Here is a 14,801-nt window from a genome sequence, read left to right as displayed (position 1 = left end):
GTCAAGCACAGATCAGTAGCAGAAAAAAACAACTAAAATAAACAACACATGTGCTATATATATAGAGCCAAAGTACTGTGTCCACCTGACAACACGGAGGAGCAGCAACAGCAGAAACAGTCCCCGGGCCGGGCTGAAGAAATCACTATCCAGCCGGAGAGTCGACGGGTCACGGCACCAATGTGACACTTGGGTCCTGCTTTGCGGTTGCTTTCTTGTACTTCACCAGAGACAGTTTGATACATCAATAACCTTTTATCATGCAAACCATGGATTAGACACACAGATCCACAGTTTAGCCACAGTACAGTGAGATGTTGCTCCAAAGTTAAGGATCCTCTAACACTCTTACAGTGATCGCATAGTGGTATCATTTGTTTAGAGAAAAAGGATTCTAAATACAAACATAAAGAAACCCAAAAACATTTATTACAAACATAAAACAATTTAGTTTGTAATTGTGACAATAAAGATTAATGAAATTACTTAGATAAACAGTATTCAATAAAAACATTTAACAGCTCAAAATAAACATACCTGCAAACCATGGAATAGACACACAGATCCACAGTTTAGCCATAGTACAGTGAGTTGTTGCTCTACAAAGGAAAGTTTCATATCAGTGACGTAAATGCCACATGTACTCCACGACGTTAGCGGCTAACTAGTTAGCTGAAAAACAGCTCACTCTCAGTTTATGTAAATCCATCCATCCATCCATCTTCTCCCGCTTATCCGTGGTCGGGTCGCGGAGGTAGCAGTTCCAGCAGAGAGCCCCAAACTTTCTTTTCCCTGGCCACATCAACCAGCTCTGACTGGGGGATCCCAAGGCGCTCCCAGGCCAGAGAAGAGATATAATCCCTCCATCTGGTTCTAGGTCTACCCCTTGGTCTCTTCCCAGCTGGACGTGCCTGGAACACCTCCCTAGGGAGGCGCCCAGGTGGCATCCTAACTAGGTGCCCGAACCACCTCAACTGGCTCCTTTCGACGCGAAGGAGGAGCGGTTCAACTCCGAGTCCCTCCCGGATGACCGAACTTCTCACCTTATCCCTAAGGGAGACACCAGCCACCCTGCGGAGAAAACCCATCTCGGCCACTTGTACCTGTAGTTTATGTACAATTCTTTTAAAAAGTGATACACTATGGAATCTAAAGACATTTAGCTAAACATAAAATATAACCAATAAATGCAGATAGATTATACACAGAATAGTACACGTAGATCACAATTATTATTATATTTACAACTGAGTGAACAGAGCAACAACTCACCCAGAGCTAAGAATCCTCTAACACTGACGGATTCCCAAAATGCACCACATTCAGCGCAACACTAGCTTCCGGCTGCGGCTTTTCAAAAATAAAATAAAATGACAAAACTATGGCTGTAGTCCCAGTTTAACAGTATTTAATAAAACAAACATTCATTATTTACACTGTGTACATCTGCATATTTAAGTAATGCTAGTTTATATAACAGATGAACAGATGTACAACATCCAGAAAGTAGATGCAAAAAAGATATATAATGTGTGCATTTCCAACATTTCCTCTGAAAGAGTGTTATATCAATGCAAGATAATTTAGTTAGCATCCACAACTTTTGTTAATGGATAACTATTGAGTAAGTTGAGTAGTGAGCCATTCGTTGTTTTTTCGTGGTGCAATGTCTGCTGAGAAGTCCTTGTATACCTCGCTGACTTTGAGGACATCTGGGTCTGGCAGCTCCCCCCGCACGGCCTTGTACCGTGTACTCCTTTGAACATGTTTATATGATAATTAGGACTTTAAGAACAATTTTACACTCAGACAACAATCACAAAGTTGTAGCAGGCTACATACAATTACTTAGGACAATAGATATGACCTTACACCGTCAGCAACTGTAAACTGCTTTGGCTTAGTGGAAATGAACACCATGTCACTCACTCTGCCTGGTTTCACACCCTATTAATTACACAAAAGAATTGTCAAATTAATTGAAATGTTCATTGATGCAACATACTAAATCAGCTCTTGGCACAAAGGAAATACTCATCAAACCGTGGATTGGTTGTGAACACATACTGTACTTACCATGGTTCTTGGCTTGTGCCATCGCTGCTCTATTTCAGTGCAGCTGAGGACAGGGGGTACAGCAGCCAGGTTGAGTGTGGAGTAGTGTGCGGTCTGGAACAGCAGTGCAACATTGTGGTTGCAGAGTGCTGTTCCAGCTACACAGGAGCACTTTGCCACTGCAATCTCCACAGGTGAGCAGTTCTCAAAGACAATCTACACATTAAAACAAAAATGTCAGTCATTTTACATTTAGGACACTGCTTCAATACAACACAGACAAATGAGAAAGCTGAGAGCAGGCTGATCAGGCAAGTAATAGGTGTGGGAAAAGGCTAAACCATGTCAGGTTATCAGTCACATCACATACACAGAAGTTCTGCTGTTTGGAATACTGTAATTTAAGGACATTCAAACAGATAATATAGCCTGTCTCAGCTCTCTCAATGTATTATCTTATATTATAACTACATAAAATATTATCAGTAGAACGTTGAAAAGCTTAAGATAGATGTAGGGTACAAAACCAGCACTTACCTAACACTGGCCAATACAAATAATTGGACCCTACACGGATTATACTAACCATTCAGTAAAGAACAGCAGCCGTCACAACCAGTTTCTGGGGTTTCCATGAAAGCAGAGACGGTTTTCAACCTCTCATTAGGAATCTTTAATGAAAGCTAAGTTTGGGTTTAGCTAATGTATTTATCATTTTACACGAGAGGGTTACAAAACGAAAATAAATCTGTAGCCCCTTCATGCTACACACACATAGCTAGCTACCAGTTGATGTGAGCAAATGTATTATTTTCCTCCCTACTCTGAGATAGTGAAGCTTTTCATGCTTTCTCATGGACCTGTAGTAGTTAGGCACGCTAACGCTAGCTATATAAATATGACGCTATATGTATAAAAACAAAACAAAACGTACCTTCTTATTAGGGCTGTCAAGCAAAAAAAAAATAACGCCACTAATTATTTTAACGCGATTAACACATGTGTATTTTTTGTCCTCGGCCGCCCCGTAGTTTCAGAGCGCATCGAGTTTAAAATACCATCTACAAGCTGATGCTGACAGCCCCGCTCCTGCCGTCCGCTTGCGGCAGACCACACTTCCACGCTCACCGGCAGGCACCGACTGGCCATCGGGAGGACCGGGAGGGTGTGTGTATGTGTGGCGCGAGAGAGAGACCTTACGTGTATTGTTGTTGTTGTTAGCATCTGGTGCTAGCTTGCTGCGCTAACGGATATAAGGAGCTGTTTAAATGAAAACAGAGGAGCGACATTACGCAGACAATTGCGCCGACAACTGCGCCGAGCACTTGACTTTATGCAGGTAGCCAGACAGTGGGACATTGTGGGAAAAAGTCAGCACACTCAGCACGGATAGTGCGCGCAACATGATTGCAGCGTCCAGGCAGCTCCCGTTCGAGCATCCCTTGAGTTGCACATAGCTCCAACGATCCATCTCACACACACACACACACACACACACACACACACACACACACACACACACACACACACACACACACACACACACACACACACACACACACACACACACACACACACACACACACACACACGTGCTAGTGAATTAATTTCAGTTTTCCGCACAAACACTGCGCTAGTGGACTGTCAAATGGGGAGCCTCGTTGCGGGGAAATTATACAGATGGCTAGTCCGCCCTTGAAAATGTCTATGCAAACGTTATTATTAATAATATATATATTTTTTTAATTATAAAAAAAATTAATCAATTGTTTTTTATAATTCTTTTTTTTTTAATTTTCCATTTTTATTTTGTAATCATCTCGCGACCCCCACTCGGGTCGCGACCCCCACTTTGGGAACCCCTGCCCTAGAGGCTATATGTGTATTTGCCTGAATGATGGAAATAAACAAAAAATGATATTTTACAGGACATGACGGATATAGGTGTATTTCCCAGGCTTTTTGGAAATAAACCAAATGTGATATTGCAGGGCATTACGGAGCTCATTTACCCATGTGATGTTGTGCAGTACATTACTGAGCTCATTTAACGATATGGTGTACCAGGGGCACTAAGGGGCACTAAAGTCTTACCCGGATGTCCTTATGTGTTTATTCAGAGTGAGAGTGCTTAAGTTTGGGTAAACATCTTTGCCAGGCACACCCACCCCTGGAAAGATGAATATAACAAAAAAGTTAAAGTGTGAACCTCCAGGGCAGAGGGGGTTCCGTGAAGAAGGCCGAATATGGATGCTGATGGGCGGACGGTAAAGCACCGCAAAATCCACCCCCTTTTAGGGTTACCAGGGGCATGAGGTTCTGTAGGGTTTGATCATCTGGGTTTAGTCCGTGAGGGAGTGCTTAAGTCCGGGGGCCCGGCGTCCCACGGTGTCTAAGGTTATGGAAGTGCCCATGTTAGGGAGACATGCTGGAGGTCTGTAGTCCCTCCTTTGGTGGTCTGTGAGGGGCTACAGAGAGGTGCTTTTTGCGGTCCCTGTCCTGGAGGTGTGAAAAAACCTATTTGCCAATGTTAGGGAGAGATGCTGGAGCTACTTAGTCCGTCCTTTGGGGCTCTGTGAGGGGCTACAGAGAGGTGCTTTTCGCGGTCTCTGTCCTGGAGGCAGCACAATTCGAAAAAAACGGCAGAGTGCCAACGGAGAAGCGGAGAGAAGGGGCTCGAAAAAGCTCAACCCTTGGCGCTTCGGGCCGAAGCCCCGGACACTTTTCCACTCCCCCGTTGCAACTTACAACGGAGAGGGGAAAACAAGCCTCCCCTTCTCCATCAAAAAAATGTATTCATCAATTTCAGACTACTGCCTGCACGAAATCGGAAACCCGGTTTTTGAGAGGACTCAGAAAAAAAACGGGTGTCTGATTCATGGAGGAATGTATCCGCTGGATGTGCACTCTGGCTCGGATGCATTTGTTGCCTGGAGACCCCTCAGCCTGGTTCTTACCAAACTTTAAGTTTTCAAACTGGTCTCTGGATGAATGTAAGGGGAGTTTGAGAGGACTCTACCCTTATTATGAGACACTATTTTCGGATACATTTTCTCACTTTCACCCTTTTTCTATGGATGAATTGAAATAAATTACCTGGAGGATAGGACCGAGGGATGACAGACTCTCTGGCCGCCTCACAAGTCACTATTGTCGGACACTTTCTTTGCTTTACCCCGGTTATATCACTCTTTCCTCCTTTGACCATAACACGTGTTTCCTGCTGGGGTACTGCCTAGTTCCAGGGTACTGCCTAGTTCCAGGGCACCCCAAACCCTCTCATGGTCGGGCCACCATGAATTCATGCAACGGACCCAATGTTGCCATCACCAGCCCCGCGTTGGTGCGGAGCAAGCGGCAAACTCTGGGGAACAGCCGGGACGCCAATACGGAAGTGCAACACATTGCAGTTCATACATGGGCCGCTAGGGACTGACTGCAGAAAGGAGCAATTTCCATAGACCCCCATGTTAAAATGCCCAACTTTACAGCAGAAAAAAACATGTTTCTACCCATGGATGCAATAAATATTATTATCGATATAGTTAGATTCCACCTTCATGATTATTAATCTGTGAGTGAATTGTTTTCTAACACGACCCTTTTATTTATATTAGGTCTTAAAGTTTTTGCATTAATTAGGGCGTGGTCAGTTTGATGGACATGTACATACCTCACTGTCAGCTAACAGCAACTTGTCCACTCTGCTAGGCTACAACCATAGAGGCTACAACGTTAGTTAGTCATAGTACTGTACTTGACCCTTTAGCTTTAGCCGTTTTCGTGGTGATTGTGCCTTTTAGGGAATATTGTTACAAATACCAGACAATTAAGATGTCGTGCTGTGCGCTTGAATGTACTAACATAACTTCCAAGAAGTCTAAAATGATAATATTATACATGTTAATCCCGTTCGCAGGTGTTTGTATGCTTGGTAGCTTAGCTTGTTACTTATTAGCCAGCTAAGGACGTAACTAACCCTTTATACATACATATACATTTTAGTTTTAATACTGGTCTACCTGCATGAGGTTTCTACACGGACCACTATTGCGGTAAGCATGTTGTAACTTCCGGTTGTTGTTGTCATCTCCGGGTATCCCGTGTGCCTGTTCTGTTGCTGATAGCTTATTATCTTAAACTTAATTGATCGTTTTAAAACCCTTGATCACGGCAACTGCCTGACGTTTTAATCACACGTTACTACAGCGTAAGCACTCACAACTCTCCTTCTCTTAGCGACTGTAACTCCACAGTTGCCTACACTCTTTTCGGGTTTGCTAACGGTAGCTACTTTAGCTTGATAGCTAGCCATGGCTCTTTCCCCACCCTCTGGTGCTATTTCCTGCTCTAACTGTCTCATGTTTGGTTACTTCCCTACCTCCTTTACTGGTACCGATACATGTGTTAAATGTAGTAGTATAGTTGTTAGGTTGGAGGCGGGAATCATAGCCATAGAAGCCCGGCTCCGCATCTTAGAAAGTAACTCAGCTACAGTGAAGCCCATGTTAGACGATGCGGACCGGCAAAAGGTAGCTCCTCTTAGCCGTCCCCCGGCAACTCCCGAGCAGCAGGGAGATTGGGTGACTGTTCAGAAGGGGCATAACGCGAAACCCGCAGGTCCCCACCAACCCGTTCACGTATCTAACAGATATTCCCCACTCAGCGAGACACCCGCTGAGAAGCCAACTCTGGTTATTGGTAGCTCTATTGTGAGACACGTGAATTTAGAGACCGAAGCCTCCACAGTCACATGCATTCCGGGGGCCAGAGCGGGCGACATTGAGGCGCATCTTAAACTGCTGGCTAAAAATAAACGTAAATACAGTAGGATTGTTATTCACGTCGGTGGTAATGATGTTCGTTTACGCCAATCGGAATGCATCGAACTTAATGTGGCGTCGGTGTGTAGTTATGCTAAAACAATGTCGGACACCGTAATCTTCTCTGGTCCCCTCCCCAATCTGATCAATGATGACATGTATAGCCGCATGTCATCATTTCAGCGCTGGTTGTCTTGGTGGTGCCCAGCAAACAATGTGGGCTTCGTAAATAATTGGACAGCCTTCTGGGGAAAACCTGGTCTGATTAAGAGGGACGGCATTCATCCTACTTTGGAAGGTGCAAATCTCATTTCGGCAAACCTTTCAGGGCTTTGTGGACTTAATCCATGACAAACTGGAGTTGAGACGAGGAGGCGGAGTCACAGTCTTACACGCTTCTCTGCGCTCTCTCCTAGGCAGTCATCCATAGGAATCCCGAACCCAATAAAATACCCAATATTAACGGTGTGTGTGTCTGCCCAAGGACAATTTAAGGTAAAAGCTAATAGAGGTGTCATACATAATAACCTACTAAAAGTAAATGTAATAACTACTACAGTGCAACAAAACAGGAAGATTAAATGTGGTCTCTTAAACATAAGATCTCTAGCATCTAAAGCAATATTGGTAAATGATTTAATATCATATTATAATATTGACATATGTTGTCTCACTGAAACTTGGTTGATACATGAAGAATATGTCAGCATAAATGAGGCCACTCCACCCAGCCATATCAATACTCATATTGCCCGAGGCACGGGCCGAGGAGGTGGAGTTGCAGCAATCTTTGACTCAAGTTTACTTATCAATACTAAACAAAAATTAAATTATACCTCCTTTGAAAGCCTCGTTTTCAGTCTTACGCATCCGACCTGGAAAACTTTGCAGCCAATCTTATTTGTTACAGTGTACCGTGCACCAGGTCCTTATTCAGAATTCTTATCAGAATTCTCTGAGTTTTTATCAGCTTTCGTACTTAAAACAGTTAAAGTAATTATCGTAGGTGACTTTATTATTCATGTTGACGATGATAAAAGTAGCCTTACTGTTGCATTTAACTCTATATTAGATTCTGTTGGCTTCTGTCAGAGTGTAAATAAACTAACCCACTGCTATAATCACACTCTTGACCTTGTTCTGACTTATGGTATTGAAATTGAGCAACTATTAGTTGAACCGCATAATCCTTCTTTATCCGAGCCTTCTATTCCCATACCACTCAGTAGTAATGATTTGATGTGCTTTTTTAACGATAAAATTTTTACTCTTAGAAACAAAATTAATGACCTTTTGCATTTGACCAGTATAGTGTTATCAACAGCTCCCAGAAACGTAAGTTCTAATATTACACTAGATAGTAAACTAGAATGCTTTTCAGCCATAAACCTTGAACAATTAAATTCAATGATTCTCTCTTCTAAACCATCAACGTGTATCTTAGACCCGATTCCAACTTAGCTGTTAAAAGAAGCTTTTCCATTAATTAGCACTTCTTTATTAAATATTATGAATATGTATTTATTATCCGGCTATGTTCCACAATCATTCAAAGTAGCAGTGATAAAACCGCTTCTTAAAAAGCACAACCTCGATCCAGAGGTTTTAGCCAACTATAGACCTATTTCTAATCTTCCGTTCCTCTCAAAAATTCTTGAGAAAGCAGTCGCAAAACAGCTGTGTGATTACTTAAAAAACTATGATTTATTTGAAGATTTTCAGTCTGGCTTTAGAACACATCATAGCACAGAGACAGCTCTGGTTAAAGTCACAAATGACATTCTAATAGCCTCAGACAAGGGACTTGTTTCTATTCTTGTTTTTCTCGATCTCAGTACTGCATTTGATACTATCGACCATGATATCCTATTGCAAAGACTAGAGCACTTAGTTGGCATACAGGGAACTGCTTTAGGCTGGTTTAGGTCCTATCTATCTGAACGCTCTCAGTTTGTACGTGTCAACGATGAATCTTCCACGCAAACCAAAGTTAGCCATGGAGTGCCACAGGGCTCAGTGCTCGGACCTATTTTTTTCACATTATATATGCTTCCGTTAGGCAATATTATAAGGAATCATTCTGTAAACTTTCATTGTTTTGCCGATGATACTCAACTATATTTATCAATCAAGCCTGATGAAATTAATCATCTAAATAAAATTCAAGACTGCCTCAAGGACTTAAACGTGGATGACCTTCAAAAAATTTATGTTAAACACGACGAAAACTGAAGTTATTGTACTTGGCCCAAAGAATCTACGAAACAAATTATCTAAAGATATACTAACTATGGATGGCATTAATTTGGCCTCCAGTGAGACTGTAAGGAATCTTGGTGTTATATTTGATCAGGATTTATCCTTTAACGCCCACATAAAATAAATTTCAAGGACCGCCTACTTCCATATACCTAACATTGGAAAAATCAGGCATATCTTGCCTCAAAACAATGCAGAGAAACTAGTCCATGCATTTGTTACTTCAAGGCTGGATTATTGTAACTCCTTATTATCAGGGTGTACCAAGAAGTCAGTCAAGTCGCTTCAGCTGATTCAAAATGCTGCAGCTCGTGTAATAACCAGAGTTAGGAAAAGGGACCAAATTACTCCTGTTCTGGCTGCCTTACACTGGCTCCCTATAGAACACAGGATAGAATTTAAAATTCTTCTTCTTGCCTACAAAGCCCTTAATGGGCAGGCGCCATCTTACCTTAAATAACTCATTATACCCTACTGTCCTACTAGGGCATTGCGTTCCAAGAATGCAGGGTTGTTGGTTGTTCATAGAGTCTCTAAAAGTACAATGGGAGCCAGAGCCTTTTCTTATCAAGCTCCACTTTTGTGGAATCAGCTTCCAGTTTGTGTTTGGACGGCAGCATAGCCGTGGGAACATGTTTCAAATGGGGGGTGCTGTGGGGATGACACCAGGGCTGGTTCTGACCAATGTGCTGCTTGGCAAGATTTTAGCTGGCAATGAAAAACCTCTACAAAAGACCAATACACTGCAAAAAGAGAAATATATTGACATGGTGGACAGCTTATATAACAAGGCTTCAAATGTATTATATATTATAACATGTTTTAATTGGGGGGGTGGACTTCACATCCTCTAGGGGGGTCCGGGGGGACTCCCCCGGGAAGATTTTTTTTAACATTTTAAAGTAAAATGCTTCAATTTGGTGCACTTTAAGCGCCCAATTAGAGACTGATCTAGGGGGTACTACTCTAAAAACACCTTTATGAAAAAGATCATTTTGTATTTTATTAATCAAATAAGTAGGTATGTGAACATTTCCAATAACCTACCATAGCCAATAACAAATACATGTAACTTATTTTATTTGTGTTGTTCATTCATATCTTATTTTACCAGTAAACATTTATTTATTTATGTATATTTTAAAATCTCTCCAGTTTTAAACAATATTTTTGGTTTACTGTCCTATAGTATACATTGGAATGATTTCAAACCTGTTTTTATTTATCCTAATAATTATAAAGGTGTGCCTTGGAAATATTTGTTTACATAAATTGTGATCAAAACGTTTGAGACCCACTGAGATAACTTAGACTAAAGTTAACTATCTAAGCCCTCAGAGTCCTTTACCTCACTGAGCCTCTCAGTCTGACAGGACAGAACACGCCCTCCACATTATTGTAGAAACAGCTTCTTATATCCGTTAGCGCAACAGAAGCTAACAACAATCCCCGCCGGTACCGCGGTATCCCCTCTCTCTATCTCTCTGACTTTGGCTGTGAGCTGCGTGCGCCTGCTCAGCCAACATCCCCCACTTTCATCACTTACAGCGCCCATCGTACAGGGCAAATGGAAAATGTAACCGGGGTGAAAAGGGTGTTATCTTTACTTAATTATGATTGTTGTTACATCAAGGCTGAAAATTCGTTTTTTTTTTTGTATTATATCTTGTGGAAGTGCAGATCCCCTGTCCTCCACCAGGGGGTGCTGCAGCACCCTCAGCACCCCTACTTCCCACGGCCCTGGACGGCAGACACCCTATCTGTTTTTAAGAGTGCGCTTAAGACCTTCCTTTTTGATAAAGCTTATAGTTAGGGCTGATTAGATTCAGCCCCTAGTTTTGCTGATATAGGCTTAGTTTGTCGGGGGACATCTTACTTCTTCCTTCTCTCTGTCTATACCTGTGTACTCTCATGTTCTGATTAACCCAGCTTCCCCAAATGTCTTTCTTTTTGGTGTCTATATACGCTGGGATCCGGAGTCATGGATGATCCTGCGGTCCTGTGTCATGGATCGCGAGTCCTGGATCTTGAGTCGTGGCTGTGGTCCTGGATCTTAAGTCCTGGATGGATATCCTCGTGGATTCATCTTCCTATTATACACACATGCATTTCCAAACATTTGGACTACCTATGTTGCAAATGTATTATCTTTTCAATTTACACACGGCATCTATTGCACGTCTGTCCGTCCTGGGAGAGGGATCCCTCCTCTGTTGCTCTCCCTGAGGTTTCTCCCATTTTTCCCTTTAAACTGTGGGGTTTTCTCCGGAAGTTTTTCCTTGTACGATGTGAGGGTCTAACGACAGAGGGTGTCGTATTGTCATACTGATATTCTGTACAAACTGTGAAGTCCATTGAGACACATGTAACATTTGTGATATTGGGCTATATAAATAAACATTGAGTTTATGATTCAGCCTTGGGTAAGACTTTTATAGTCTGGCTATGACGCCCATAATGCTAAACTGGAGCAAATGTTAAAAGGGGACCCAATTATCCCAGTGGTGGCCGCCGGAGCTAACGGAGCCGCAGGGGGCTAGCTCTAGCCGGCGTTCCGGAGCTAGCCCACTGCGGCTCCGTTAGGTCCGGGCGATGGAGTCCGTCGTTATAACTGGAGATCAAGGAATGCAGTGAAACGCAGACTTGGTTCGCCTGCTGTAGTATTAGCTAAATAAATTATGTTGAACAAGGCTTATTAAGCTGAACATCGCCTGAATTGTTCTGCTATGTATCGGTACTTTGTTTATATAGGGGAACTACACTGTTAGCAGTAACTTGGTATGCATGTATTTCATGTTAGCTTAGCTTCTTAGCCTGAGCTAGCTCTGTTTACTTCCAGTTCGGAGGCAGCAGGTCCCGCCTCGGCTCCGCCTCGGCTCCGCCTCTTTGCCCTTATTTGGAGCAGGCTGGAGAAGGCGGGAGTTGAACTCTGATGTCACTGTCGAGCCGTTAGTGACCGACTCCGCCTACTAAGGGCTTCTCGGCAACTCTGCAGAATCCTATGGGTGACGTCACAGGCACCACGTCCATTTATATATACAGTCTATGGAGGTGGGACCATTTAACCCGGTGGTAACCCAAGTCCTCCCTTGGTCCGTGTACCATGCATTGAATCTCATTTTCAGGAGAGGTTCAATGTTAAATGATATCGTGCAAAATGACAGGCTAAAACGCTCTTCCAGACGTTTAAAAACACTTTTCCCGACCATTTAAACATTATTTCTGGCTTGTAAAATGCGGTGATGCGCCTTGGAGGTATCAGACTATTTAAAGCATGTATACCCAGGATTCGATCACTTTTCCTGGCTTCTAAAGTGCGGTGATGCGCCGTGGAGGTATCAGACTATTTTAAACAACTTTTCTCCACCTTTCAAACACTTATTCCTGGGTTATAGCCTTTAAACATTATTTCTGGCTTGTAAAGTGCAGTGATGAGCCCTGATAGTATCAGACTATTTAAAGGGTTACCAGGAGCATGAGAATATCCTCCACAGAAGGGGTGGTGGTGCCGTGAATAAGGCCCAATATGGATGCCGATGTGCGGACGGTGAAGCCCCGCAAAATCCACCCCCCTTTTAGGGTTACCAGGGGCATGAGGTTCTGTAGGGTGTGATCATCTGGGTTTAGTCCGTGGGGAAGTTATTAAGTCCGGGGGCCCGGGGACTCACGGTCTGCAAGGTTATGGAGGTGCCCATGGCAGGGACACATGCTGGAAGTCATTAGTCCGTCCTTTGGGGGTCTTGGAGGGGCCACAGAGAGGTGATTTCCCCGGTCTCTGTCCTGGATGTGTGAAACAACCTGAGTTCCCATTTAAGGGACACATTCTAGAGGTCTCCAGTCCGTCCTTTGGGGGTCTTGGAGGGGCCACAGAGAGGAGATTTCCCCGGTCTCTGTCGTGGATGTGTGAAATAACCTGAGTCCCCATTTCAGGGACACATGCTGGAGGTCTCTCTCCCGAGAGTGGACGTCCATTGCCTCTAAATAGGGCTAAAATTAGGTCTGTCACTTTGGGTAACCGCACCGCTGTCAGACGTCTCCCGAGAGTGGACATCCATTGTCTCTAAATAGGGTTAGGGTGGAAACCACCCAAGGTTCGGAAGTACAGGCAGCCCAGTAGCTGAGCTGCGTCTGGGAAAAGCAGCCGACGACCGGCCCCAGGACTTCAGGGCCTAGCCCCCCGGCCCCTTGGGGGGTGACGGTAAGGCTCTAGGGCACGGCAGAGGGAGTGGGGAGCGAGAGCACTGCCTTCACCTAGTTGAGTAAACGAAACACAGAGCTACCAAATAAGGAAGCTTAACAGGGCAGCTAGCCAGCCGGCTGCTGCTCACAGTCAAGAAACACTCTTACCAGGAGCGGGGGTGAAAACACTGCCTTCACTGGTTGAGTAAAATAGCAAAACAAAAGCTAAGGAAACTGGCTTCTAAAGAAAAAACAGCACGGGCAATCCGGTGCCTACCTCAAGCGTCAGCCAAAGTGGCTGACCGGGCGGGACACGGTTAGGCTGAGCCGCGCTACTGTTAACTAGCTAAACAAGAGGACACGACAAAAGCTGGAACTCAAGATGCTAATGATAGCTTGGCGCAACGCCGCGCTATCAGAAGAGTACAGAGAGCGCAACAAGGGCAACTCCTGGGAGAGGGGGCGGAAACGCTGCTGTCACCAGAAAATTCAAGCCAGGTAGCAACCAAGACAGAAATCAGGACAACTCAGCTGGGAGAGGGAGTGGAAACACTGCCGTCACCGACCAAGCCGACACCAACCTGTCCGTTTAAGTTTTCTGCGCAGCCGGCCACAGCTCCTGGAGGACGGATAACCCAGCGGCTCCAACTGGATCAGTCGCGAAGCTGCACGCAGCCAGCTGGATGCAGAGAAATCCTTAAATCAAACGTTCCAACTGAACGCTGTAGACTACAATATTGTAGCCACGGTACTCTCGCACAGCGAGAAGATGAAAAGGAACAGATCCTCTGATGACATTGGCTGATATAGTCACGTGGGTCACAGGTGACTTTGTTGTTATTGGTACTCGTACGGCGCAGGCTCGCGATGGACATATCCAGTGCTAAAGCACCGCCTCTGGCGGTCAGTAGGGACGAAATAGAACCACGAGAAGCAGGGAAATGACTTTTAAGAGCAATGGGACGTCCTTTCCTCCGGAGCTTCACGTGAAGCGACGTCCGTTTGTGATGACGACGCACAGCTGTTCGTCTGACAGCAGCCAGCTCTGTCCGCGTTATTTTCACAAACACCCTGTTAGTACACATTTACTGACATTAACATTTGTATCATCTGTTGTAGACCCAAATACCTTAAATAAAATAAGAACTCATCATCAAAAAAGATAAACGCCATTCTTAAAATGTATAAACGAAAAAAGTGATCATGAAAATGTTTCCAATAAATGAATAAAATGATTTTTGACCACTTTGTTGTTCAGGTATATCACATATTTGTAACTAAATGATACATTAATTGAAACAAAACACAGCATAGACTGAGGAGTGTGACTCTCGTGAGTTTCATGTATTTTCTTCACTCCGCTGGGAAACGGCTCTCATGTCAAGTGGTATCAGATCAGTGCATGCGCTGCATCGTCCTATCAGTGAGCCATACACAGTAAGGGGACGGGGCGAGTATCTGTGGATTTCATCGGAGGATGGTCTG

The 14,801-nt window shown here is 43.9% G+C and overlaps 1 protein-coding gene across 4 annotated transcripts; it reads right to left on the bottom strand.

Moving 5' to 3' along the window:
• Nucleotides 1–2,631, bottom strand: LOC307038351 (uncharacterized protein). 4 transcript variants are annotated; one of them, XR_013807970.1, is made up of 5 exons: nucleotides 2,077–2,627; nucleotides 1,873–1,947; nucleotides 1,693–1,756; nucleotides 538–599; nucleotides 1–220 (listed from the first exon to the last, which is right to left on the bottom strand). XR_013807970.1 is itself a non-coding variant. In XM_079679745.1 (5 exons), exons 1-5 carry the CDS (start codon nucleotides 2,096–2,098, stop codon nucleotides 54–56), a joined length of 333 nt encoding a protein of 110 aa, XP_079535871.1. In that variant the 5' UTR covers nucleotides 2,099–2,631; the 3' UTR covers nucleotides 1–53. The 4 variants fall into 4 exon arrangements, 1 of the variants encoding a protein (XP_079535871.1); XM_079679745.1 differs by having other exon boundaries at nucleotides 1,930–1,947; nucleotides 2,077–2,631; XR_013807971.1 differs by lacking the exons at nucleotides 1–220; nucleotides 538–599 and having other exon boundaries at nucleotides 1,129–1,756; nucleotides 1,868–1,947; nucleotides 2,077–2,624.
• Nucleotides 2,632–14,801: the final 12,170 nt, after the last annotated feature.

Source organism: Notothenia rossii (genome assembly GCF_949606895.1).
Source record: "Notothenia rossii genome assembly, chromosome: 4".
Classification (NCBI taxonomy): domain Eukaryota; kingdom Metazoa; phylum Chordata; class Actinopteri; order Perciformes; family Nototheniidae; genus Notothenia; species Notothenia rossii.
Note: the sequence above shows the minus strand (reverse complement) of the source record. Positions and strands in the feature narration are given on the sequence as shown.

Excerpts from the sequence above, each read along its gene's own strand:
- LOC307038351 (XM_079679745.1), bottom strand. The coding sequence starts at position 2,098 with ATGGCACAAGCCAAGAACCATG. Across the intron at positions 600-1,692 it reads ATGTCCTCAAAGTCAGCGAG|AGCAACAACTCACTGTACTA; the intron begins GTATACAAGGAC and ends TTTCCTTTGTAG. Across the intron at positions 221-537 it reads GTCTATTCCATGGTTTGCAG|TACAAGAAAGCAACCGCAAA; the intron begins GTATGTTTATTT and ends TCTCTGGTGAAG.